Source organism: Bubalus bubalis, chromosome 9 (assembly GCF_019923935.1).
Source record: "Bubalus bubalis isolate 160015118507 breed Murrah chromosome 9, NDDB_SH_1, whole genome shotgun sequence".
NCBI lineage: Eukaryota > Metazoa > Chordata > Mammalia > Artiodactyla > Bovidae > Bubalus > Bubalus bubalis.
In genome coordinates this window covers 49,499,881-49,524,989 of record NC_059165.1, presented here as the reverse complement: position 1 = coordinate 49,524,989, position 25,109 = coordinate 49,499,881, and the positions used below count along the sequence as shown (strand labels likewise).

General features: G+C 50.7%; 1 protein-coding gene and 1 long non-coding RNA gene across 10 annotated transcripts in view; both read left to right on the top strand.

The window, feature by feature from the left end:
- Nucleotides 1–1,723: 1,723 nt before the first annotated feature.
- Nucleotides 1,724–9,718, top strand: LOC123335038. Its single transcript, XR_006553296.1, has 4 exons — nucleotides 1,724–2,099; nucleotides 6,422–6,492; nucleotides 9,389–9,449; nucleotides 9,565–9,718. It is a non-coding gene; the product is annotated as an uncharacterized LOC123335038 (long non-coding RNA).
- Nucleotides 9,719–10,729: 1,011 nt separating this feature from the next.
- Nucleotides 10,730–25,109, top strand: part of TCOF1 (treacle ribosome biogenesis factor 1) — a 39,858-nt gene continuing 25,478 nt past the window's right edge. For 5 of the 9 annotated variants that reach the window (XM_044947454.1, XM_044947453.1, XM_044947451.1 and 2 more), the window contains exons 1-12: nucleotides 10,730–10,913; nucleotides 13,259–13,314; nucleotides 16,098–16,246; nucleotides 18,897–18,970; nucleotides 19,774–19,960; nucleotides 20,577–20,650; nucleotides 22,336–22,566; nucleotides 23,387–23,578; nucleotides 23,775–24,008; nucleotides 24,169–24,372; nucleotides 24,490–24,672; nucleotides 24,842–25,096. In XM_044947454.1, the coding sequence (XP_044803389.1) occupies nucleotides 10,806–10,913; nucleotides 13,259–13,314; nucleotides 16,098–16,246; nucleotides 18,897–18,970; nucleotides 19,774–19,960; nucleotides 20,577–20,650; nucleotides 22,336–22,566; nucleotides 23,387–23,578; nucleotides 23,775–24,008; nucleotides 24,169–24,372; nucleotides 24,490–24,672; nucleotides 24,842–25,096 (1,947 nt within the window). In that variant the 5' untranslated portion in view covers nucleotides 10,730–10,805. The remainder of the gene's footprint in view (nucleotides 10,914–13,258; nucleotides 13,315–16,097; nucleotides 16,247–18,896; nucleotides 18,971–19,773; nucleotides 19,961–20,576; nucleotides 20,651–22,335; nucleotides 22,567–23,386; nucleotides 23,579–23,774; nucleotides 24,009–24,168; nucleotides 24,373–24,489; nucleotides 24,673–24,841; nucleotides 25,097–25,109) is intronic. The other 4 variants (XM_025292411.2, XM_025292410.2, XM_025292413.2 and 1 more) reach the window with 3 other exon arrangements.

Sequence of the window (25,109 nt, the reverse complement as noted above, 5' to 3'; positions counted from 1 at the left end):
TTCTCCAGAGACTTTTCTCAGTGAGTCCTCCTTGGGGGCCTCAGTACTTCATGCCACTGCCCTCCTCCCCACCACCTCCCAGAGAACTGGAGACTGTCCTCAGCCCTAGTTTGTTTGTTTGTTTTTTTTTTTTGGCTGCCCTGTGAGTCTTGCAGGATCTCAGTTCCCCAACCAGGGATTGAACCCCGCGCACGGCAGTGAAAGTACCAAGTCCTAACCACTAGTTGTTGTTGTTCAGTCACTAAATTATTCAACTCTTTGCAAGCCCGTGGACTGCAGCACGCCAGGCTTCCCTGTCCTTCGCTATCTCCCAGAGTTTGCTCAAACTCATGCCCATTGAGTCGGCGATGTCATCCAACCATCTCATCCTCTGTCACTCCCTTCTCTTGCCTTCAATCTTTCCCAGCATCAGGATCCTTTCCAATGAGTAGGCTCTTCACTTCAGGTGGCCAGAGTATTGGAGCTTCAGCTTCAGCATCAGTCCTATGAATATTCAGGGTTGATTTTCTTTAGGATTGAATTCCCCTTCATCCCAATTTTAAAAGTGAAGAAGCTGGAACCCAGAGGTAAAGTAACTTCCTCCCAAGTTCACCTAGCCCATAAACCTCTCAGGCTGAATTCAGCCCAGGTCGGCCCAGCTGGAAAAGCCACCTACCTCTCACTCCACCACAAGGCCTCCCGAGGGGATGCTACACTGGAGAAACAGGCTCAGCTTCTACAGCCAACAGAAGCCCAGACCACAGAGGAAGAGGCTGATGCTGCTGGTTATATTAAAATGTAAAACCCTCGTGCATCAGGACTCCATAAATAAAGCGAAAAGACAAGCCACTGACTGGCATAAGATAGTAACAGCCGACCCAGGTTTAGAGCCGTCACAGATCAATAAGAACAACACCAACAACCCAAGGAAATTCAGTCCGGGATACAAAGGCAATTCACAGGAGAGGAAATCCAGAAGACCCATAAAACGATGAAAATCTTTCAGCTCCAATGATCAGAGACATACAAATTAAAAAATATAAAGGAGAGGCATTTGGGCCCTCTCAGACTGACATAAATTCCAAAGTCTGATGATTGCAGCTTAAGCCTAGATGGGGTATGGAAGAAACTAGCCAGACTTTCAGATTCTAGGATGTCCATAGCCGTGTGGTTTGTACGGTGCAAAACTGGAAACAAATGCCCATCAACCGAAGAAAAGATTAATAAAGTGTAGTACCTAGAGTGAAAAGGATTAGAACACTGATAATGTACTCTGCAGAGCTCTGCACATTAACGTGGATAAATTTCAAACAAAATGTTGAACGAAAACACGTTGCAGAAGGCAACGTACAATATTATATCATTTATGAAAACTTGAAAAATCTGCAAAGCAAAACTTTATGTGTTTTATGAATACATACATACACAGCATAAATATGAAAACATGTACAGGAGTGATTCACAGCAACCTCAGGGAATGCAGTGGTGACCCTCCAGGGTGGGGCGGTGGGCGGAGGTGGGGAAATGGGCTGGGAAGCCCCGGTTTATTTGTGATGTCATGCTTTACAATCTAGGTCCCTGGGAACATGGTATGTATTTGGCCCTGTATTTCTTCATGTTAAATGTTTTATAATAAGGAAAAGCAGGGAGCTGGAAGTTGCTCCAGGGTCAACCATCTCCCAGGTCACTAATTACTGTTAGAAAATCCCATCTGAAATGTATCCTAGTCACTGATCCTAATTCTGCTCCTTCAGGATCCCATGTGAAAACCCAACTATTGATGGCGTCATCCGAATTGGCTCCTGCCCTCAGCAGGCTAATTGTGTAGGCTGGCAACTGCAGAGAGAAACCCGCATCTCCCAGCCACTCCTTCCATTGCCACCCTATTCCACCCCTCAACAACCCTTCCGGCCCTCTCAGCAGATGGCTGCTCACACAGCATGTTCTTTTCTGTGGAAAATCCTTAAGAAGCCCAGAGGCAAAGGATGCTCAAAAAAATTATGTTTGCCAGTGGCGTTCTCTTTGCAGACTGTGGACCAGACTCAGTAAGGGATACTCAGTGGGAGAAATGAGCTGGGAGTCATCAGGACATCTGTTGCTGAGTTGCTGTGTGACTCTGGGTAAGTGACACAACTTTCCTGAGCTTTGGTGTCTCCCCGGGTACACTGAGGGAGAAGCAAACCTAGGAGCTTCAGCAGGGACTGGGGAGCTTTGTAACACACAGATGCTGGGGCCCCAGAATCAGAATTGCCTAAGGTGGGGCCCTAGAATCGTCTTTCTAAAGAATTTTCCAGTGATGATGATGCCTGGGCAAGTCTGGGAATCCTTAGATGGTCATTCCAGGTTGGACATCCACGTCTGTGAGCAAACGCTAACCACACCACCTCGCTTTTTCTCCCCATCCCCAGTGCCTTCCTGCATCCTTGTTAATCATCACCCTGAATAGTTTATGCCAAACAGGGTGCTGGGTGAGAATGAGGGAGCAGATGAGCTCTCAGAACACAGCCCCTCGCAGCCTCCCACTCCTTAGTAACTGCAGGGAAGCTGAGAAAGAAGGCGGGGAGGAGGGCAAGAACCCTACCCTCAACGGGGAAAGGAAGGGCTGGTGGTGGGGACACAGCCCATCTGCCGAATTCCTGCCCCTCCACTCCAAGACACAGCACCCCAGCTCCTAGAGCAGCTCCTTCCTTTCTTCCCTGCCTCCACCCCAGCGAGGACAGGAGTCCCTGCAAGTCACAGAATTCTAGAACATCAGAGGCAGACCAGTGTTTTCCCAATCGTAGCCATTCACCGTCATCTTACTACCTGTACTATTACTTAATTGATACTTTCTTTTGCATTGACTCACTGTTTTTTGTTTTGTTTTTTTTTTTTTTTTTACTTGAATGCCTACTTTAGCCCCACTCTAAGCAATAATATCTGAGAAATAACAGGTTTGATGTGCTAGTAATTTTTTTGGTCTAATACACTTTAAAATAAATGCATAATGATTTCCATTTTTAAATGTCCATTTATTTCTCTCCACTTTTCAGAAACATCAAACCAGTCCATCCCTGTTGTTTTACAGAGATGCAGGGAGACGCAGGGGGAGGTGGCATTTGCCACTGTTCACACCACTGGGTGGAACCTCATATTCCTACAGGCATACACACTGGAGAGACTAAGTGGTACACACCACAGTGGGGGGGTGGCGCAGGCTCCAGGCACCCTGGTGACCTTGACCTCTGGAGAGACCTTCCTTTGGTTGTGCACTGCCCCCTCCTGGCCAGTCCTTCTGTAATGTGGCTCCACCTGGATGGAGCCACCTGGAGAGCAGGCCTAGCTGCATTTAATGATGCTGAGATGAGAAGCTGGGATAGTCTGGGAGGGCATCACTGAGGAGGTGGCACTTGCCTTTGGCTTTGAAGGATGAACGGACTGGGATGAGCTTGAATGTCTATTAGAAAACTGTGATAGGATCCCATGGTCAGTGGTTCATCTGGGGGAGGTTTGGTAAGCAGAGGAGTAGTGTCATGCCAAATGTGGTGTGAAGAGCAGACAAAGAAGAGGGACTTCCCTGGTGGTCTGGTGGCCAAGAGTCTGTGCTCCCGATGCAAGGGGCCTGGGTTCAATTCCAGGTCAGGGAACTAAGTCCCCCATGCCATACCTAAGATCCCTGGCGCAGCCAAATAAATAAATATTGCTTTAAAGGATAAATAAAAGGACAGGCAAGAAGAGAGTGACAGGGGAGAAGAGCATGAGGGCAGAGACTGCCTGGAGGGAAGAACAGTGTAGCAGTGGTCCAAGCCAAGAGGGATGGGGCCTACCTCTGCCCCTTTCCCCCTGGGGACCCCTCCAAGTCAGTCCCTACCACTGGGCTTGTACCCTTATGGGCAAGAAGAGACAATTGGGTTCCTTGCTCTCCAAGGACACTTGCAGCTCTGAGAAAGAAAATCACATAAAGAAGAAATTATGCCGATGAGACTGTGGTTTGTTACAAGCCTTTGGGCAGTTAATCTGGCTTTAGCTATTAAAATAAACCCATGCATCTCCTCTGGCCCACTTTTGATTCCATCCTACAAAAACTGAAGCTCCAGTCTGTACAGATGTATTTACTAGGCTGTTTTGAGTGGCACCGTTGTCTTAGCCAAACAACTAGAAGGCACTAAACTATATCATGCTGTCTCCTGCCTCTGTCAATTGCCCCACCGGGGGCTGGCTAGGGCACTCTGGCAGCCAGAGCCTGTCCAAGGCGTGCCACTCCCTGGCTGTGTGGCTGAGGCCTTGACCTCACTGAACCTCAGTTTTCTTACCTGAGAGCTGTTAGGGACTTCATTGGTGGTCTAGTGGTTAGGACTCCACACTTCCACTGCAGGGGTATCAGTTCCTTCCTTGGTCAGGGAACTAAGATCCTTCATGCTCTGCAGTGAATAAAACAACAACAAAAACAGGGCTGATAACTAGCTCTATGCTTCCTATGGTGCATCCCATAGTCTTATGGTACCCACTCTACAAATGTGACCTGCTACGATTACTCAAAAGTCTGTGGCAGAGCCAAACGTCTGGAGAAACAGCTCTGATATGTTATTAACTGAAAAAGCAAGTTGTGGACTTTTGTGTTTAGCATGACCCCCTTGTGTAAAACAAAAAAGAGAGAGTGGACTAGAGAACTGAAACCTTGCCAAGGATGCCTGTGTCTGTCTGCAAGGAAGTATATGAGGCCAGGCCCCTGAGCTGTTGAAGTGGGCTGAGTATAGGGAATATTACTCAAAGCTCAGCCTCTCTGTACACTGGTGCTGAATCAAATCTCAGAGACAGCTCTGGGTGAAGCAGAAAAGGACAGCTTTATTGCTTTGCCAAGCAAAAGGAGACACACGGATTTCTGCCTTGAAAGACTATGTGTCCCAACCCAGGAGGATTTTTTTTTTTTTTTTTTTTTTTTGGCCATGCAATCCAGCATGTGTAGTTCCCGGACCAGGGCTCAAATTCACACCCCCTGCATTTGAAGCACAGAGTTTTAACCACTGGATGGCCAGGGAAGTCCCCAACCTGGGAGGGTGTGATGAAGGTGATATACCAATGGTTCAAAGGTGAAGTCTCTGACGTGTGAGTAGGGCTTAATCGGATCTCAGGTGGCCTCCAATCTTGATGAGATTCTCTGGTCCCTCTCACTTTGCCGAGCCTCTCTTAATTGGCAGCCATTCAAATCTGCCCTTTGGAACTCAGGGAAAGTCATGGAAGCTGGAGTCTTGTCTATAAGAAACAGGAGACAAAAGGGACTTTGTACCTGGGAGCCCCACAGGGCCTCACTTGGGTGTCAGGAAATGGGATGGGTCTATGGCCATACCACCCAAAAGGTGCCTGATCGTGTCTGATCTCAGAAGTTAAGCAGGGTCAGGCCTGGTCAGTACTTAGATGGGAGGAAGTGGGCTGGGAATGAATGAAAGAGAGAAGATTAACTCAGTCTTTATATATCTATAAACTGTTTGACTTGTTACTTCAGTAATAACTTTTCAATCTTTTATAACCTTTAAAAACTCCCATGAGACTGAAGGAAAAAAGAAACAGAGAAACTGTCATCCTAGAAGAGAGAAGAAAGCTGTGGGAAACCAGCTGGCCCAAGTGACTTGGCCCAGGAAGAACCCATGGTCACAGTGGATAAGGGGGCCAACTTTGGGTGCTGGGGGCAAAGGGAGCCTCTCTGGAGAATGTTTGTGTTGGTTTTAGTCCAGTTTCTCCAAAGAAGAAAAGAAAATTTGAAGATCAGAGAGGGCAAGAGACTAGCCCAAGGTCACACAGCAGTGCCAGATCAAAAAAAAGGAGTTTCCTGACTCCTGGCCCAGAATCCCCTTCCTTATATTGAGCTACCTCCACTCAGGAGCCACTTTTGCTGGGAAAATAAGGGAGTAGAGTCCTACCTGTTCAGCTTCCTTCCCTTCTATTAACATTCATTCCTGCACTCATTTCCTGAGTGCCCTGCTCAAGAAGTCAAGATAACCAAGGCGCACGGCTTACCCTACGCAAGAGTCACTCACAGTTGAGTGGCCTGGAAGCTTCTGGCTCCTAACACTAAGAAAGACATCTTTTTCTAAGTGGAAGAAAATGCTCTGAGGCCAGTTTTGTGTGTGTGTTGATTTGTTCTCTTTTTTTCTTTTTGATGCACTGTTTTGTTTGTTGCGGCCTTAATTGTTGCCATGTTATATTTTATCGGTTTAATGTTTTGATTTTATGCTTGGGCCCCCAAGGCAATTCAGTGAAGGGTATGATTTGGAAAATCAAGGAAATAAAGAAATTGTCCACAAAAGAGGCAGCCTCCCAGGAGCCAAGGACAATGTATAAGTGCCTAAAATGAATTTTATTAGGAACAAAACAAAAACAAACAACCTGTTGCCAGACAAAAGGTATTAGACTGTCTTGGTTTGGTTTTTGTTTAATTTAATACCAATTCTCCATTTCTCCCAAGGTCATCCAAGGACAGAAGACTCAGTTTCTTCTCCACTGACTTCTAGAAGCCTCCCACATTTCTGTTTCCAGGTCTGTACTCACATGTGCCCTGTCTGCTCTGCCCTCCTCTCTTCCTCAGGAGGCAGGCTGTAACCACCCTTGCACTGGCCAGTATTTATGGATTAAGGGTGGGAATAATGCAGCCAACAAGAGAACCACCAATTTGCCTTCAAGGAGTTTACATTCTACTAAGGCAGGCATTCTTAACTGGGGCCATAATGCCCCAGGGGGCTGAAACTGGTTCTTGGAAGGGTTAAAAAAAACTTTGATCTTCCTAATGATTTACATGTTCATCACCCTGTTTGCCATCTCAGTGAGTAGCTCCACCAGCCACCCAGTCAGGGGCCAGGGCATAGTCATCAATTTGAGTTGCCAATCCCCTCTGAGCTCAGGCTCCTGGTAATTGACCTTGTGGCTGCCCAGTCCATGAAGGCTTCCACTCTCTCCCTGAAAATGGATGCATCTGTCTTCACTTTCCACATTGCCCAGCCTAGATGCCAGGGCCCAAAGGTTAGACATCTCTTTTGCCAACATTCTAGACCCCTATGCCCTTTTCTCCACCCGTCCGGCACAGCCCTGGGCCTGGATAAACCTCACCCAGGACTTTCCCCTGCTTGTACGTGGGTAGGTGAGCCTCAGTGGGGAAATCCCCCTGCCAACAGGACAGGACACACTGGGGTTGTCAACACTGTGAGGCATTTGGAATTCTGTGGGCAAGTTTGCTCCTCTGAAGGCACACTCTCCTCCTTCCTCCAAACGCCTCACCACCTCTCCCTAGCTCTCAGCAGACCTTGCCTCCCACTTTGCAGAAAAAAATAGAAGCCGAAGATGAAATCTCCCTTAACATCCCACTACAAACCTACATCTACATCTGCACCCATCCTCTCTTTGTTCCCTCTTTTGGTTCTAGAGAAGTCATCCCTCCTTCTTTCCAAGACCAGCCCTTCCACCTACGCGCCTGATCCCATCCCCTCGCACACGCTTGTGAACATCACTCACTGGTTGCCTCCCCTCTTTCGCACACCCTTAATTAATCTCTCCCCTTGATCTGCCATCAGCCTGAAAACAAACTCAGGTCTCTTCCACCTTCTAACATACCTCCCCTCCCCTAACACACACACACACACACACACACACACACATACACACATGGAGCCCATCACAACGTCTCTCTCCTCCCCTTCACACAAATACTTCTCAAAAGACCCACTGCCTCCCTCACCCCTCCTTCACTCATCAGATCGCTGCCATCTGACCCTCTCCATCACTTTACACAAACAGTATTCCCTAAAATCACCACCAACAGTCCCCATGTCTGTCAATAACTGAAGTCGCTGGTCCCATCCTCATCCTTCTGACATCTCAGAGCATTGCCCCTTGACTCTTCCCACTTGCCAGAAACTCTCAGCTTCCTTCCCTTGGCTTCCTTCCCTATGCCCACTCTCCTGGGTTTTCTCCCACCTCTTGGGCCCTCCTTCGCAGCCTCTGCAGGTACACCCTCATTTTCACAGCCACAATCTGTGGGTGTGCCTCACAGCTCCATCCTGGGGCACTTTTCTCTTCTCTCAACCACAGCCATGTGATCATCTGTCTCTTGACAACTTCCCATCCTCGTGTGCTTCCAAACCCAGGCCTATTCAACATCTACCTCCAGGGTCCCAAAGGTCTTTTAAGCTCAACACGTCTAAAGTGGAACTTGCATTTTTCATGACCCCCTCCACAGCCTCTTATCCTCACTCACCCAGCAACCCCTCCCAGTTCACCTTCGGTTTTCCCCATGTCAGTGAAAAACCACTGCCTGTTTTCATGAAAACCTCAGAGGTCATCCTGACACTCACTCTCCATCCCCTCCATTCCCACACATCTCTATGATAATTTTACTTCCTGATACCTGGAAACTTCCACAGCCCTCCACCTGTACTGCCACCAGCACCACCCCTGTGATACTCTCCCTGGATGCCTGCCTGCCCTCCTAACCCTAACCTGTCATCTTGCAGCTACTCACACACACACACACACCCCATTCCACTCTCTGCCTACAGGGGTCACATTAAAATGCAAATGTCGTCCTGTCCTTCTTGGACCTACACTGTCAGTGGCTTCCTAAATCTCTGAGGATGAAGAGAAAGATCCTCGATATAGAATCTGCCTCTGCCCTCTTTCCAAACTCCCCAGTCCCCCTGCTCTCCCTCTGGGCCCTGTCATGAAGGCGTTTTCTCACCTCTTCTCTCAGTGGTACCTTCCACCTCGTGCCCTTTGCACAGGTCCTTTCTTCTGCCTAGGAGTCTTCCCCCTACCCCACTCTCCCCTGCACATAGTTCAGAGGTCCTCATAGAGATCACTTCCTCAGGGAATCTTTCCCTGACCCCCAAGCAGAGACAGATCCTGTCATCCTGTCGGACGGTTTCATGGTAATGGCTGATGGACACACAAGCGCAGTACTATTCTTGGAATTTTTATGTGCGTTTCTGCTTAGAACTAATTTACTCCTCATGGCAACCCTATCAGGTAGAAATTGTAATTACCTCTATCTTATGAGTGAAGAAACTGAGGCACCAAGAAGTTATATAACTTAGCGAAGGTCACCTAGTTAATAAGAGACAAAGCAGGAGTTTGAACCTGGGCAGAATGACTCCAGCATAGCTTTTAAATACTCCTCTTCCATAAGAAAAAAACTCTATCCCTTTCTTCTCTACACTTATTCACCACTTGTAACAATGTATTTGTATGTGTTTGTTTTTGTTAAATAACAATATACATGTAACAAATTATATGTATTTGTTAGATTATGTCTCCCGGTTAGACTATAAGCTCTATTGGGGTAGAGACAGTTTTATTTCCAACAGTAGTTGTTCAATAAATATTTGCTAAATAGCTGAATGTAGATTAGTCTCCTCCCTCTTCCTCACTTACCATATTCCATCAGTTACCTGGTCCTGTTCCCTATTTCTTCCTGGAGGAATCGTTCCTAAGCCTAGGATGGTCAGGTATGTGCTTACCCTGTATCCTAAAATTGGGCGGAAAACGTTATGTGTCTGTACACCTTCAGAATTTTCTACAGCAAACGTTAGGTGCTTCTTGCTCTCTTCATTTTCTCGATAGACACATGAAGTTAAGAATAGCTGATTCAGGACTTCCATATTGGTCCAGTGGTTAAGAATCCGCCTGCCAATGCAGGAGGCATGAATTCAATCCCTGTTTTGGGAAGATCCCACATGCCATGGAGCAACTAAGCCCGTGTGCCAACAGCTACTGAGCCCATGTTCTAGATCCCATATACCACAACTACTGAAGTCCTAGAGTGCCCTAGAGCCCATGATCCACAAGAAGAGAAGCCATCGCCACAATGAGAAGCCCAAGCACTACAACTAAAGAAAGGCTGCGAGTAGCAATGATGACCTAGTGCAGAAGACCAAATAAATAAGGAGACCCAAATAAATAAATAAATGAACATCCAAATAAAAATTTTAAATATATGTTAAAAGAAAAAAAAGAATAGCTGATTCAAATATTCCCCAGCCTAACTCACCCTCTCCCTGCCAATCTCCTCTCCACAACTACAACACCCTCACATCCAGTTTTGTTCTCCACAAATCCATCCTCTATGAGTTGGTCATAGCAATCTTTTTTTCTTTTTTGGCTGTGCTGGGTCTTAGTTGTAGCACGAAGGATCTTCAATCTTCATTGAGGCATGTGGACTATTTAGTTATAGCATGAGAAGTCTTAGTTGTGGCATGTGGGTTACCATGATTACCAGCCTCTCTCTTTCCTGCGAGCTTTGAGGGCAGCTGCCACTTCTTATATATCCCGCAGTCCTAGCCTAAGGGCTTGTCGAAGGTACGGAGCTCAATAACTATTCAATGAATGAATGAACGATGACAAATAGCATCGGTTCATGTGTTCTAAAAGATTTGTGAAATGATTAAATGAGTGGGTAAGTGGAAGTTCGAGTCTAGAGAGAGCTGAATAGGATGTTCAGAGATGAGTAAAACCCGATCGCAGCTGTCACACAGCTAAGAGGAAGACAAATGCCTTCAAGGAGCGAGTCTGAAGGATTTAAGAGGGAGGTGTTCTAATCGTAGGCGGCCCAGGGGGCGTGCCCGGATCCGACTCCCGCCCTCCCCGCCAATAGGCGTTCTCAATGCCTCCCAGGCCTCCTCCCTTTTCACCCGCCGAGGCGGGGCCGGCCACCTTTGGAGATAAGACTACGCTTCCCGGCGTGCCGCGCGGCGGGCGGAGGAGGAGCCGGAAGTGGGGGGCGCGAGGTCTAAGGGCACAAGGGAAGTGGCGGGCGGGGACTGAGGGGGGCGTGCAGGTGAACGGACAGGCCGGGGGTCGCGGGCATGGCTGAGGCCAGGAAGCGGCGGGAGCTCCTTCCCCTGATCTACCAGCATCTGCTGCAGGCGGGCTATGTGCGTGCGGCGCGGGAAGTGAAGGAGCAGAGCGGCCAGGTAAGCGTGCGCGGGCCGTGTCTGAGGGCCGCGTGCAAGATCTATGGAGAGGCGGCCCGCGCCTCTTCCTCTGGCGGCCTGCGGGCGCCCAGATACCGGATCCCACTGTGCTCTGGGACGCGGCCCGGGGTGCCTAAGGGGCCTCAACCTCTGCCCCGCACCTCTGTGGCTCCCAGTTCCTCTGGGCCTCAGTTTCCTTATCTGTGGAGTGGGCGGGCCGGGACGTGAGACCGGACGCTCTGGGCTTTATAATTCCCGCGCCCCTTACCTCCACCCCCTTCCGGGAGCGACAATTTAAAATTTCGAAGTGTCGGGCCACGTGGCTCGGCGCGGCCCCCTAGGGCGAAAAGGTAGCTGCGAGTCGGAGGAGAGGACCGCTACCAGCCCTGAAAGGAGCGAAAGAGCGCCCCGAGAAGGGCCTGAAGCTACTAAACTGAGCTGGAGCGCAAGCCCGAGGCAGCTTTTCTGTACTGATTGGGAGTTGAACTCGTGGTGTAGTCATTCTTACCTCATCCATTCCTCTAGCAGCTGTTAATCTGGCAGTGGGGGTGCTGGTGATAGAATAGTGAGGAGGGTCCCTGGGCTCACTAATTAGAGTTTACAGGCTAAATCTGTTAGGGGAGATGGACATAAATCAAAGGACCGCAAAAGTAACTGTGCACTCAACACTGCATCAACTGCCAAGAATGAGAAGCATAGGGTGCTAAGACAGGAATGGCAGATTGCCTTAGTCAGGCATATCCAGACCTGCTTTCCTGAGGAAGTGAATGCTGCTTTGAGATCTGAGAGAAGGAAGTGGATGTTCCAAGTAAGAATGCAAAGTGTTGCATATGTACTGGCCGCCAGAAAGTTTCTTATGACTGAAGTGTGGAGTTCAAGGATGGCAGAGATCTCTGGGGAGACAGAGGCAGGAAGCGGGCTTCCTTTGGTTTTGGTAAAGTAGTGGTAAGCCACTGGAAGGTGTTAAGTTGGTGTGGTGGCTGTTGACTTGATTAGTTGGTGTCTCTCTGGCAGGCTCTGGCCATGATACTTGCTCTCAGGACCTCTGGGAGAGACTAAAGGATGACAAATAAGACATCATCTCTGCTTTTCCCAATCTTTGGACCTCTGTAGCTTTTCTTCAGTTATATCACTTAACAGCTACAGGCAACAAAAGGGAGTACCTATCTTCTTTGGGGTATTTGCCTAGATGAAAGAATCCTGCCCTTATGAAGCATATATTCCAGTAGGAACAGACAAATGACTGAATTTTTTTTTTTTTTTTTAGTTAATGATACAGTGTGTGGGGTGATGGTAGGTGCTAGTTGTAAAAATAAGGCAGGTAGAAGGGATAAGGAATGTCAGAGTTAAATTATCTATAGGGTGGTCATGAAACCTGAATGAGAAGGTGAGTTTGGGCGAGGACCTGAAGAAAGTGAAGGAGTGAGCCATATAGTTGGCAGGAGAGAGCATTCGAGACAGAAAGAACAGCCAGCCCCGATGGGGGCGGAGTCCCCTGACAGATTTGAGGGCCAGTGTGCCTGGGGCCAAGGAAAATGAAACTGACACTTTCAGTCACTCAGTTACAGTCTGAATGTTACTGGCTGCTGTGCTGTGCAGTTACTATTGTAGATTGTCTCCTTCAGGCCTGAGAGCAGCATCTTAGATGGGTACTACTGTTATCCCCATATAAAAAAAGAACCTGCAAGTTTAAAGGGCTGAAGACAGTAGACTATCCAGTTAACAAATTCTCTTTGCCTGACCCCAGATGCACCCTCCTGGCCACTCTGCCTAAATCCCTGGGCCCTGCATTACTCACTCAGCCTCCCTGGGGCACTTGACATCCCAGGTTCTTGACATTTGCAGAGAGAGTAGATTTCTGATCTTGGCTCCAAAGGGCTTTGCTTCTACCAAAGGATTGGCACCGTTTGGTTCCAGTCTCTGCCCAGTGGGTGAGCAGACAGCATGGGTGTCTAGTCTGTGGTTCGTACTGCCTGGGGAGATTGACCAGCCTGACTTTTGAAAGGTCAGGGGTGGAAAAAGCCCTGTCTTGTGGCACCTAAGCCTGGAGAGTGACAGGGAGGCTGGGGGCTGGATAAATGCTAGCCTGGAATATTCCCACTTTGTCAAAGGTACTTCTCACAAGAATATTGTCCTAAAAGGTTTTAGTTGGAAGTACTTGCCCTGCGTGTCTCTGAAAGGTTTGGGTGGTCCTGGCAGGGCCGAACAGACATATTGCCCAGAGCAGAAAGACCCCCTTCTCAGCCATCTTTCTGTGGATCATGATGTCATGAGAGTGGGGCCCAAGGAGGAACCTTGCTGTACTCAGGAGGGTTAATTGCTGCTTTCTCTTTGCTTCTCTGCAGAAAATTTTCCTGAGTCAGCCTGTAACCCTTCTGGACATCTATACACACTGGCAACAGTAAGTCTAATGGGGCTGAGGGAGTGTAGGAGGGACACCTCAAGCTCTCAGCATGAAATCAGCTACTAATCTGGTTTAAGATCTGTCCCCATAACCCACTGTAGATACTATTATCACCTCTAGGAAGCTACGCCACAGATACGGGTGTCTCTCTGGTAGTAGAGAGGACACTGAGAGCTCTGAGCAGTGTCTCTGCAGGACAAGAGCTTCTCGGCAGCTTGTTATTCATTCAGTCAATGTGCATTTATTGAGTAACTACTGAATGCCAGGCTCTCAGTACAGAGATATTGTCGTGAGTGAGACATGCATGGTGGCTCCTTTCCTGGAGCTAACATTGGAGTCGGGGAGGTAAGCATGCCACAGAGAATGAGACAAATGAGTATAAAATTACAGTGGTGGTGAGGATTATGAAAAAGAGGTGCCTGGGGCCAAAACTGCCTGAATAGGTTAGCCTCACCTCATTAGGTGTTCAGGGGTGGCTTCCTTGAGGTAACCTTTGAGTTGAGAACTGCAGGGAATGGGGAAGTGAACTCAGCAATAGGTGTGGGAAGGCTGATGGAGTGTAGCTGGCAGAGGGAGCTGCTGGTCTGAGGCCTGTGAATGCAGTGCAGTGCAGACGAGACTGGGCCGTCATCAGGGACCGCCCCATCACAGGCCTGACCACCCGTGCGGGGAAGCTGTGTCTCTGCCCCAGGAGCCCTGGGAGCCATGGAAGCGTGAAGTGGAGACTAGTGAGATCACTGGCTCGACTGGGTAGGCTGTGGATATCGGCCTCCAGACAAGAGCTGATGGGGCTTGAGGCAGGAATAACATGGGAGGGAGACCGTTTGCAGGAAACTAGAGGATGAGATGAGGGTCTGCAGAGAGTTTGGAGAAGCAGTGTAGTCAACTCCCAGGTGTCTGACTTGTACGCTTGAATGGAAGGAACCCAACATGGAGAGAAAGATTTCAAAGACATGTTGAATGTGAAATGCCTGTGAAACATGCAAAATAAGGAGGGGGATAATCCAAGGACTATCAACAGAGGAATGGTTTGAAAATGAAGGAGGGCATAATTGTTCCCTCAGTGAACTGGCCTGACCACAGCCAGCTACGGGAGTGAAGGACCTGCAGTGTGACCCATGAGGAATGATAGTGAATACGCAACTGTCTGGGTGGAAAAGAGATGGCAGAGGGGCAGTGGAGGGACCACTATCTGCACATCTTAGGAGACAAAGGGAGTGGGGTGTTCCCTGGGGCCTGAGAGACTGAAGTGGGACCCATGTGAACCTGCTTTAGGAAGACCAGTGTCAGCTTCTGAATAAAAGCAGTGGGTCATCAAAGCTGTCCAAAACTCAGGTGGGCTACAGCAGAGTGGTGAGATCCCTGTCATCAGAGGTGTGTAAGCAAAAGCGGGCATGGTAGAGAAGGGATCCCAGCTTCCAGTAGAGAGCTAAGGTCTTTGCAAGCCCTGTCAGCCCTCAGTTCTTGGCTCTCCTCTGCTGCTAAGGCGAGCACAGGGTACACCCTCTACTTCCTCTTCCATGTGCCCAGGTGTCTGACTATTAGTGCAGCACTTCCTGCCCCGGAGAACTGCTTCACTGAGCCACCCACATGCCCTCCCCTACCACCAGCCCCTTCTCTGGATGAGGGCTACTGACTTGGACAAGGACCTCACACCCACGAGAGCCAGCCTAACCTGGTGATTCAAACCCAGCTGTGTGACCTTGGACAAACTTGATCTCCCCAAGTCTGTCTCCTTCAGTAAAATTAAGATAATAATAGGAAATAAAGTGCTAAACCTGGCCAGTGGAGGCATTAGCCCTCTACTCGCCTCTGTTTAGTGAGCGCCTACTCTGCGACAGAACTGTTCTCGATGTAGTTGGAAACAAACTGGAAGAGAAAAATCTCTGCACCTGTGAAAGTTACATTCTACGGGGAGAAGAGAGGCAGAGTGAACCTATACATGTGATAAATGAAACATGTTTTTGCAGAAGATTTCCCAACAAGTGGCCTTCCTGGGAACAAGGGAGCCAGGCAGCGCATCCCAAACTGGCAGAGCGACGTCGGTCCCACAGGGAGAGTGTGGCACACAGATAGCGACCCCTCAGGCAGGAGGCTGGGCTAGAGGAAGTGACGCTTGAAAATTCTGGGTGCTTATCCTCCCCAGAGCCCCGGACTGTGACTCTGGGCAGGTCACTTAGCCGTGAGACTTAGGCTAGGTACTCTAGGTACTGTAGTGAGCTGGAAAAGGTTCTGCCAGCCCTCCCCTCCCCAGGCATGCAGTGGGGGCATCAAGTAGGAAGTGAGTAAAATAACGAGAGAGAGAAAAGTGCTCTTAAGAAAGTGAAACAGGGCAGAGAATATCTTAGAGGACAGTGGTGACCGGGGAGGGCCTCTCCAAGAAGGCTGTGCTGCAGTTGAGGCCTGAGGGACAACAGGGACCTGGGCAGTCTTCCAAGAGGAGGTGACTGTGGGTGCCACAAGTCCTGAAGGAAGGAGGACCCTGGATGGTTCTGTGAAGTGTATATAGTGCCGGCACTTAGAGCTCTGTGACTCTTAGCTGCTGTTAGAAAATACTGTCCACCCTTCCTGAGTGTTTGGAGATGAATAAACTAAAAATACAATGAAATGAGTGAAGATGCACAACACGAAACTTTCTGCACTCTGTTTCATCACTGTTTAAAGTCTCTTTATACACTTTCCCTTTGGGGTCAGGGAGGATGTGGGAGGTCTTCCTTTTCAACTCTCCTAGGGTTGTCCTTGCCCCCTGGTTGAGCTTGCCAGTCACCCTTGTCCTGCAGAACTTCGGAGATTGGCCGGAAACGGAAGGCAGAGGAAGATGCGGCCTTGCAGGCCAAGAGGAGCCGTGTGTCAGACCCTATCAGCAGCTCAGAGAGCTCGGAAGAGGAGGAGGAAGAGGAGGAGGCAGAAGCCAAAACCACCAAACCCAGTAAGAGCCCTGGGTGCTGAGAGGGCCCCCTTGTCCAAGCTGGGGGCTTAGTACAGTACCCTGCACCTCTCGGGGACAGGCTGTTGTATATTGGATTGTTCCAAGGGAGAGTCCACCTCCAGCTTCACCTTCCATGAGCCCTCGGAGGACCAGGTCCTTTTAAAGGGAAGGTTGTAAGAGCCCCACATACCTATTTCAGTCTTGATTTGAGCCCTTCCTTTGGGCCAGACATTGTGTCCCAGGTGCTAGGAATTCAGTGGTGAACAAAAACATGAATGGGCTCTTAGAGTCTAGAGGCATGTAGAGTCAGCCTCTCCAGTTCAGGAACTGCATTTTTTTAAGCCTTCCAGATAATTCTGGTAAAACCAGAAAAGCAGCCCACATTTTCAGAAGAGCTGCTAGAGAGATTTCAGAGCCGACAGCCGGCGGGCCCCTCTTCTGTGTGCTCAGGGCTGTTTCAGCAGTTGCCCGTCTGAAGTGAGCAGGTCTAGCACCTGCACACTGTCCCAGGCACTCTGGTTCCGGTGCATTGGCAGGGGTCCCCCGTGAGGCCTTCACAGCCCCTCCTCCCCCCATTCTCCGGGTAGTTTGTGCTTTAACCAACAGTGGTCACAGCTCCATAGAAGAATTACCGTTCTTCTTTGCCGTATTGGTTTTTACTTACATAGAAGGTAACTTCTTAATTTTTAAATACATTTTCTAATTGTAAAAGAAATACAGGCTTCATTATATTCATTATAGAATATGTGAAAATGACTTTTGAGAGAGGTAGGGGAAAATTACCCATATTCTTGGCCACGTATAATTTGGCAAATTATTCTTCCATTTATTTTTCCTGAGCATGTTTTTTTCAAATATTGGCAATCATACTGAATATGTATTTTATACTTTGTGCAATCTTTGAAAATTATAATGCAAAACAAGTTCGCTGTGAACTCTACAAAAACATACAGAAGAGAAGTGGGAGGTTTCCTGTTCCCCTTGCCTGCTCCCTTTCCTCTCCCTAAATGCATCTCCTGGAACGTAGCCTGACGATGCTGACGACACTCCCCTTTGCATCTGCACTCAAACAGATAGACATCCGTACAGGCCTACATCCATACCTACAAACTACTTGAAACAAAAGCTGTAAAACTGCCTACTGACTGATTACTCAATATTAATGAATTTTTTAAGCTGTAATAATGGAATTACAATTATACTTTTTAAGAGTCCTCATTGAGAGAAACCTGCTGAAATATTGTTGGGCAACATGATACAATGTCTGGTGTATTCTTCAGAATAATACTCACTGGGGATGGATGAATGAGGGGCGCAGTTGAAATAAGATTGGCTACAAGTTGATAATGGTTGGGGCTGGGTGGCTTAGTCCTCTTCCTCGGTACTTATGAATGGGCCTAAAATGTTCCATAATTAAAAATCAAGAAAGGGCTTTCCTGGTGGCTCAGTGGTAGAGACTGCCTGCCAGTGCAAAAAGCATGGGTTCAGTCCCTGGTCCGGGAAGATGCCACATGCCACGGAGCAGCTAAGCTCATGCACCATGACTGTTGAACCTGTGCTCTAGAGCGTGTGCTTTGCAACAAGAGAAGCCCCCACAATGGGAAGCCCACATACCACAACCGGAGAGTAGCCCTGCTCTCTGCAGCTAGAAAAAAGCAACAAAGACCCAGCTCAGCCAATAAATTGGAAAAAAAAATGAAGAGAGATGGAATTAAATGTCAGGAAAAGAATTAGATCATGTCATTCCTCTCAACAGCATCGTATTTTTAACCTAATCAATGCTTGTTTTCTCTTGGCTTTATTTATTCATTTGTCTTTTGTCTTCCTTGCTGTGCTCGAGGCTTTCTCTAGTTGCGGTGAGGGGGTGGCTACTCTTGTTTGGTTGCACAGGTTTCTCACTGCAGAGCACAGGCTGTAGGGCACTGGCTCAGTAGTTGTGGTGCATAAGCCTAGGTGCTCTGTGGCATGTGGAATCGTCTCGGACCAGGGACTGAACCTGTGTCCCCAGCATTGGCAAGCGAATTCTTAATCACTGGACCACCAGGGAAGCCCCCAACAGCATCTTCTTTATTTCACAGTATACATTAGAAATCTTTCCCTAACCTGAGCTCAAAGGAGACAGTATCCTGGTATCAAGGCAACAAGGATCTGGAAACCGACATCTAACAAGATTCCAGTTGTGTAGTTCAGCTCCCCACCCACTGGGAAATGGTTTAAATTCGAGCAGCTTTCTCTGTGGACCTGGGGCTGCATGACCTGCCCCTGTCTTGCTAAGTGGCGTTCGGGGCTGCAGTGTGGCAGGTAGCCTGTGGGAATGGCATCCCTGGAGTTGTTTGGGCCTCTAGGGTAGTATGCAGTAGGTCTGGGAGCCAATCCCTTTTCCTCTGGGGCCCTCGGTATCTCGAGCCTCCAGGGAGTTGGGACCCCACTGGGGATGCAGTCAGCCGACTTTCATGTCGCCACTCTCCTCTCTTGCTCCTGGGGGATGTGGTTGAGCACCACTGAGCCCTTCCTCAGTCCAGGCTCAGCCTCAAATCTCACGCCAACACCAGGTACCCATACACATTGAATTGTTATGTGAGCTGAAACCTTTCTTCTTCCCTGAGAAAAGGCTGGTCTGGCTTACCCAACGAGTATTTGTGTCTTGCAGCCCCGAGATTAGCAGCTACCAACTCCTCAGTCACAGGGACCGTTTCGTCTTCAAATGTGAAAGAAAAAGCCAAGGTGAGTGGGACCATCTTCCAGGCTGTCACCCATGGGAGGTGAGGTGCCCTGTAGGACACGTTCCCTGGCATCAGAGAAGAATTGGGTTGTGGGTAATTGCCCAGCTTGGATTCAGATCTCAGCCACCAGCTGTGTGATCAGGGTGTGTCCCATGCACCTCTCCAGCCCTCAGGTTTTTGCCTGTAAGATGGTGATGGTGCCTACTGCTGTGAGCTGTTGGGCACCTTACATACCTGGGGTAGACGGCCCCTTTCCTCCGGTCCTGCATTCAGCGAGTCATTACCAATACAGTTATGTTCCAAGTACTACGTGAGGCAGTGGAGACACCATAGCAAATAAGACACTTGTGGCTTTGAAAGCTCGAGAAACATTTTCTAGACTGGAAACTACTTGGAAGGCAGAATATCATTTTCTGGTCATCCTCAAAGCAGTGTCTCAGACATGTAAAGGACTGTGTCCCTGATACTGACTGGAGCATTAGCAAAAAAAAAAAATGTAGAAATAATCACAAGGCCATGATAACATCCACAATAAATTGCTACTTACCGCTTAGCAAAACTGCTGTGTCCTAAGAACTGTAATTCACCTCACACCTCTGCGAGGGGCGGTACCGTTTTCAGCCCCCCGTTGACTGGCCACAGGTTGGTGATGAAGCCATAACTTCAAAGATGAAGAAACAGAGGCTCAGGGAGGTCATGTGCCCAAGCTCACGGGTCTGGGAAGTGGCAGAGGTGGGAGCTGATGTGGTCTGTGCTCTTATCCACCTGACCATACCCAGTGGCTGTCACTCCTGTTCTCTGTAGGCAAAGACCACGAAAGCCAGTAAGACGGTAAACTCCACGACACACCCTGCCCCGGGAAAGGCAGTGGCCCACCTCCTCACTGGGAAGTCACCCCAGAAGACAACGGGGCCCTCAGCAAATGCTGTCTTGGTGTCAGAAACCGAGGAGGAGGGCAGCGTGTCAGCCCTCAGAACCGCCGCCACGCCTGGTGAGGAGCCCCAACCTCTAGGGCCAGGCCCTAGGGCGGGCTGGGGAGGCAGACCTGGGCACTGCTTTGTCAGGCCCCTGGGACATTCTGGAATTCAGGCGGTTGTCTCCATGACAGCGAGGACCCCCGCCTCAGGCCACTTTCCCCTCCCCTGGGTGAGAGAGAATCTGCTGCAGGGATACCTCAGGCTTTGCTGAGGGAGTGTGAGCAGCCAGGGTGGGGTTGGAGCGTTTTCTGGTTTATTGCTCTCAGGTGGGGGCCAGCGCCTTCCACAGAGGCTTAGACGCTAAGCCGAGAGGCCTGGGTTTGCCTATGTATTGCATGTAAAATAGGCATTTGCTCTGCCTGCTGCCCTGTGATGGGTAAGGAGGTTTTCTAAGCCCCCAGGTGCTGGCGCTTGTGTGTTAGGACCTATTGTTACACCTCTTACCAGCCCCTCAGCTGTGCAGGAGCAGAGTTGGGGGGAGTGTGGTATGCCCCTCAGCTGTTCGTCTTCCATGGGGGGAGGGGGCAGTACTCATACCTGGCCCTGAGTAATTGGCATGGAGGGTGCCAACGGGAGGCAGGCGGGTCTATAAAGGGTTGGCCCTCAGTCCCCGCCTTGTTTATGCCTCAGGAATGGCATCCGCCAACCAGGCTGACAGCTCCAGTGAGGATACCACCAGCTCGAGTGATGAGACAGACTTGGAGGTAATTGCCACCCACCCTCCGAGTGGCCTTCTGCAAACCTCTAACCCTCCCGGGGCCTGGCCAGAGGCCTCACCTCCCAGTGGTACCGGTGTCACCTCTCCCCGTTCAGTGGGTGTTTTGGGGTGACCAGGAGCTGGAAGGCTGAGCCTGGGCAGGTTGGGAGCCAGATTTTCACTGTGCTCTGGGCAGGAAGAGGGCCTGGAGTTGGTGGGGAGAGACACCATCCTACCTGTGAGGTGGGGGCAGACTTTCTGGGAGAGGCGGCACGGGACCAGGGCCTGATGCACAGGGGGCTCCACTGGGTGGGCATGTCGGGGCATGAGTGTTTGAGCAGGAAAAGCTGCACAAGCAAAGGCCATGGGGTCAGGAGTGTGGCTGTCTGGGGTCAGGCTGCTGAGGAGGTTCTGGGTCTCAGCACTGCCTGAGGAAGTCCGTGGCCTTGTCTCTTTTGTGAACTGTGGCCTGGAGTCCCTGCAGGTTATTCCTTAGCGTACACCTTCCAAGTGGCAGGCAGGTTCCTGCTGCCGTGGGGGAGTGAAAGAGACCCTCAGAAATCTAACTGCAGTGGTGATGGTTGGTATGAACGGAAAACGCAGAAAGCCATGAGGGGCAGTAACCAGGGGTGCGATGCGGGCAGAGGGACAGCATGGCAGGGATGGACACACAGCAGATTTGGTGCTTTTCAGGAACAGTAATCCACAGTTTCATGAATGAAGGGGAAAGTGATGTAAGATGAAGTCCAAGGGAGGCAGGGGCCAGATCAGTGCCTGACCATGAGGACCACTGAGAGAAGTTTGGGTTTTGTCCTGGGGGCTGTGGGAAGCCATTACAGGGTTGCAGGCACACAGGTGAGATGGCCTGATTTATGGTTCCAAAACATCGCTGGTTGTGGCCTGGGTTGGAGGACAGTGCTTCATAAATGCAGTGAGATGGTTGAGGGGGCTGTTGGAGTGATGCTGGCAGGAGATGCTGAAGGCTGGCACCAGGGCACCCAGCAGAGAGATGGGGAGAGAGAACGATAGGATTCGGGGATCAAATTGACCTGGTACCCATGGCGCTTCCTACCTTCCCTTCCCACCTCAGCCAGTAACCCCTGAAGATGCAGCCCTAACTGCGGGCTGCTTCTCACATTCCATCCCACCTTTGGGCCCCAGCTACAGCCAGCTATAAAGGTACCCTGGGCTTCCATCTCCAGGCTCTGTCAAGGGAAGGGGCACACACCTGGCCCTGGAAGCCAGCAGCCAAACACACAGCTTCAGTGGACCAGAGCCCAGAGAGGGAGGGATTGTGCCTCAGGAATCTCAGCAGGCTGGTGCCAAGACTAGAGCTCAGGGCCTGGCCTCTTGGCCCTTGTGGTAGCCACCATGATCAGACACTGTGTTAATATTTGGAGGGGTAGACAAGTATGAGCTGTCCTGCTTGCGAGAGGCTGCCCCTCCACTGAGCCCTGTGTGCCAGGTGGTAGAGGAGGTTTGTGGTTGAGCGCTCTGTCCCTTACTATCAGCATTAGTGGTTTAACCTCTCTGAGCCTTTTGTCTTTTTCTGGAAAATGGGTGTAAAGGTGGTATCTTAGGGAGTTGTTTGAGAACGAGATGACATTAAGACAGAGCGTTACAGACTGTGAAGCATCTTACACTCCTCAGTGGTAGACAGGGTTATTCTCTGATCCCATGCTCTTGTTCCAGGCGAAAGCGGCAGTAAAACCACTGCAGGTCAGAGCCTCAGCCACTGCAGTCAAGGAGTCTCCGAGAAAAAGTGCAGCCCCAACTCCAGGGAAGGCAGGGGTTGTGACACCCCAAGTCAAAGGCAGTGCTGTGACCCCAGCCAGCAGGGCCAAGAAGCCAGAAGAGGTCTCAGAGAGCAGCGAGGAGTCCGACGAGAGTGAGGAGGAGGCCCCTGCGGGGACACCCAGTCAGGTGAGGCACAAAGGAGGCCTGCTTCTCCGGTTCCAGGCAGCTGTGTAAAGAGCACCTCCGCTGCCAAAGGACACTGGCCCTGGAGTTTGAGGAGAGGGAGGCGGGGCTCTGGGAGGTGAAGGGCAAGGTCACCTGACTCTGCTTCAGCTGCTTCTGGAAATTGCCCTTCCTGCCCAAAGGGAAGAACCCCGCCCACCACCCCCTTCCCCTCAGTTCCCCTGTCTAGTAAACAGGCTGTTCTCTTTGTCCCAGCTGGTCCTGCTGTGAAGGAACTTGAGAAGTTTTAGTTACCTGGCCCTCCGGCTTCTCAGGCCAAATCATGGCTTGTTAGCAAACAGAAATCCAGCTCTATTCCATCTGCTAGGACCTCCTTCTTGCATGGGTGGCCAGAGCTGCAGCTAGGCATGTCCTGAGGGAAAACCAGAGGCACTGGGAAACTGTTGGAATCAGAGAGCAGCAAGGATGAGGGATCAGACTGGTGGTAAAAGGCCCTTAGAGCCCTGAGCCTGCCCAGGTGGGGAGCCTATCCACCCTGGCCATCACGGAAAACTAGTATAAGGAACTGGTATCTTACCTGGTACCCAGGGGATGAGGCATTGGTGGTCAGGTGAGATGGACAGCGGGTATGAGGGCCCCAGGAATGAGGAGATATGGCCATCTGGCTGGTCAGTCACACTGGCTGGAGTGTCAGTCAAAGCGGGGAGTGGGGAGAGAAGCAAGGGGTCTCATGAGCCTCACTAAGGGCTCAGGCTTTATTCTTAAGACATCACAAGAGAGTTTTCAGAAAGAAATGAACAAACCATGCTTTCTCTTTTACCAGGTGAAGGCCTTGGAGAAAACCGTCCCAATCAGAGTTGCTCCTAGTCCTGCCAAGGGGACCCCTGGGAAAGGGGCCACCCCAGCACCCCCTGGGAAGGCAGGGCCCTTAGGGAAGCCAGAGGAGGACTCGGAGAGCAGCAGCGAGGAGTCAGACAGCGAGGAGGAGACACAAGCTGTCAAGACCCCAGTGCAGGTGGGACCTGGAGAGAGGGCCCCGGAGCTGGCACCCACCCCAGGAGGTCTTCTGAGGGCTGATTTGCCCACTCCACGTGCCCCAGCCACATACAGGGCCACATGGAGTCTGTGGTGTCTTTGACCCCATCTGCTCTCCTGTTTCCTCGAGTCCACTGTCTGTGCTCTCTCCCCTAATTCTGTTTCTCTCTCTCCAGGCAAAGCCCTCTGGGAAGATCCCCCAGGTTAAAGCTGCCTCCACACCATACATCCAGGTGTTTTTCCCTAAGAAAGGGTCCCTTCCAACACCCCCTGGCAAGGCAGGGCCTGCAGCCACCCAAGCCCAGCCCAGGAAGCAGGAGGAGGAGGAGAGCAGCAGCAGCAGCAGCGAGGAATCAGACAGCGAGGGCGAGGTGCCCACGGCCATGCGGCAGACTACAAGCCTGGCTCAGGTGAGGCTGGAGGATGCCCAGCCCAGCCCTGGGAGTCGCCTGCAGAGACCCTGTGGGCCTCTTGTCCTCTGTTCCAGAACCTCTGTTTGCCCTCCTCCCCTCCTGTCTTACCTCACACATTCCCTGCTAAGCCTCCTGTCCTGTCCTTTGTCACTCCCAGGCAAAGCCCTTGGAGAAAAACTCTCAGGTCAGAGTTGCCTCAGCCACGGGTGCAGGACCCTCGGCAAAGGGCACGGTCCCAGCGCTCCCTCAGAAGGCAAGGTCTGTGGCCGCCCAGGACGGGAAGCAGGAGGACTCAGAGAGCAGCAGTGAGGAGGAGTCGGACAGCGAGGAGGAGATGCAGAAGGCAGGGACCTCAGCCCAGGTGAGTCCTCTGCCTGTGAGGTTTGTCTCTCCTGCTGAGTGCCGGAAGCCCCCTCCCCTTCCCCCACCTCCACTCCCTGGACTGGGTGACCCTCTCCATCTCTGTGTCTCACTGTAGGCACAGTCCTCTGGGAAAGCCCTCCAGGTCAGACCTGCCTCCGGTCCCACCAAGGGGCCCCCTCAGAAGGCCAGGCCTGCAACCACCCCGGTCAAGGTTGAAAGGGCCGAGGAAGACTCGGAGAGCAGTGAGGAGGAATCAGACAGTGAGGACGAAGCTCCTATAGCCAAGACTCCAGCCCAGGTAGGGTCTCGGGAGGGGCGGCTGCACGGCCTGACTCTTAACTGCCCCCGCCGACCAGTCAGCTCTACGGGGCGCTGTGGGGAAGGATGGCTGTGAGCTCCAGCCCTGAGCACATGGGGGCTCTGAGTCCAAGATCCTTCTCGAGCTTCTGAATTATGTGTCCCCTCAGGCAAAATCAGCTGTGAAAACTTCTCAGATCAAGGCCTCCCCAAGGAAGGGCACCCCCATTACACCCACATCTGCCAGGGTCCCCCCAGTGCAAGTCGGCACACCAGCCCCCCGGACAGCAGCAGCAGTGAGTACGCCCACCTGCGCATCATCCCCAGCCATAGTCAGGCACACCCAGAAGCCAGAGAAGGACTCTTCAAGCAGCGAGGAGTCCGAGAGCGAGGAGGAGACAGCTCCTGCTACAGCAGGGGGACAGGTGAGACCAAGTT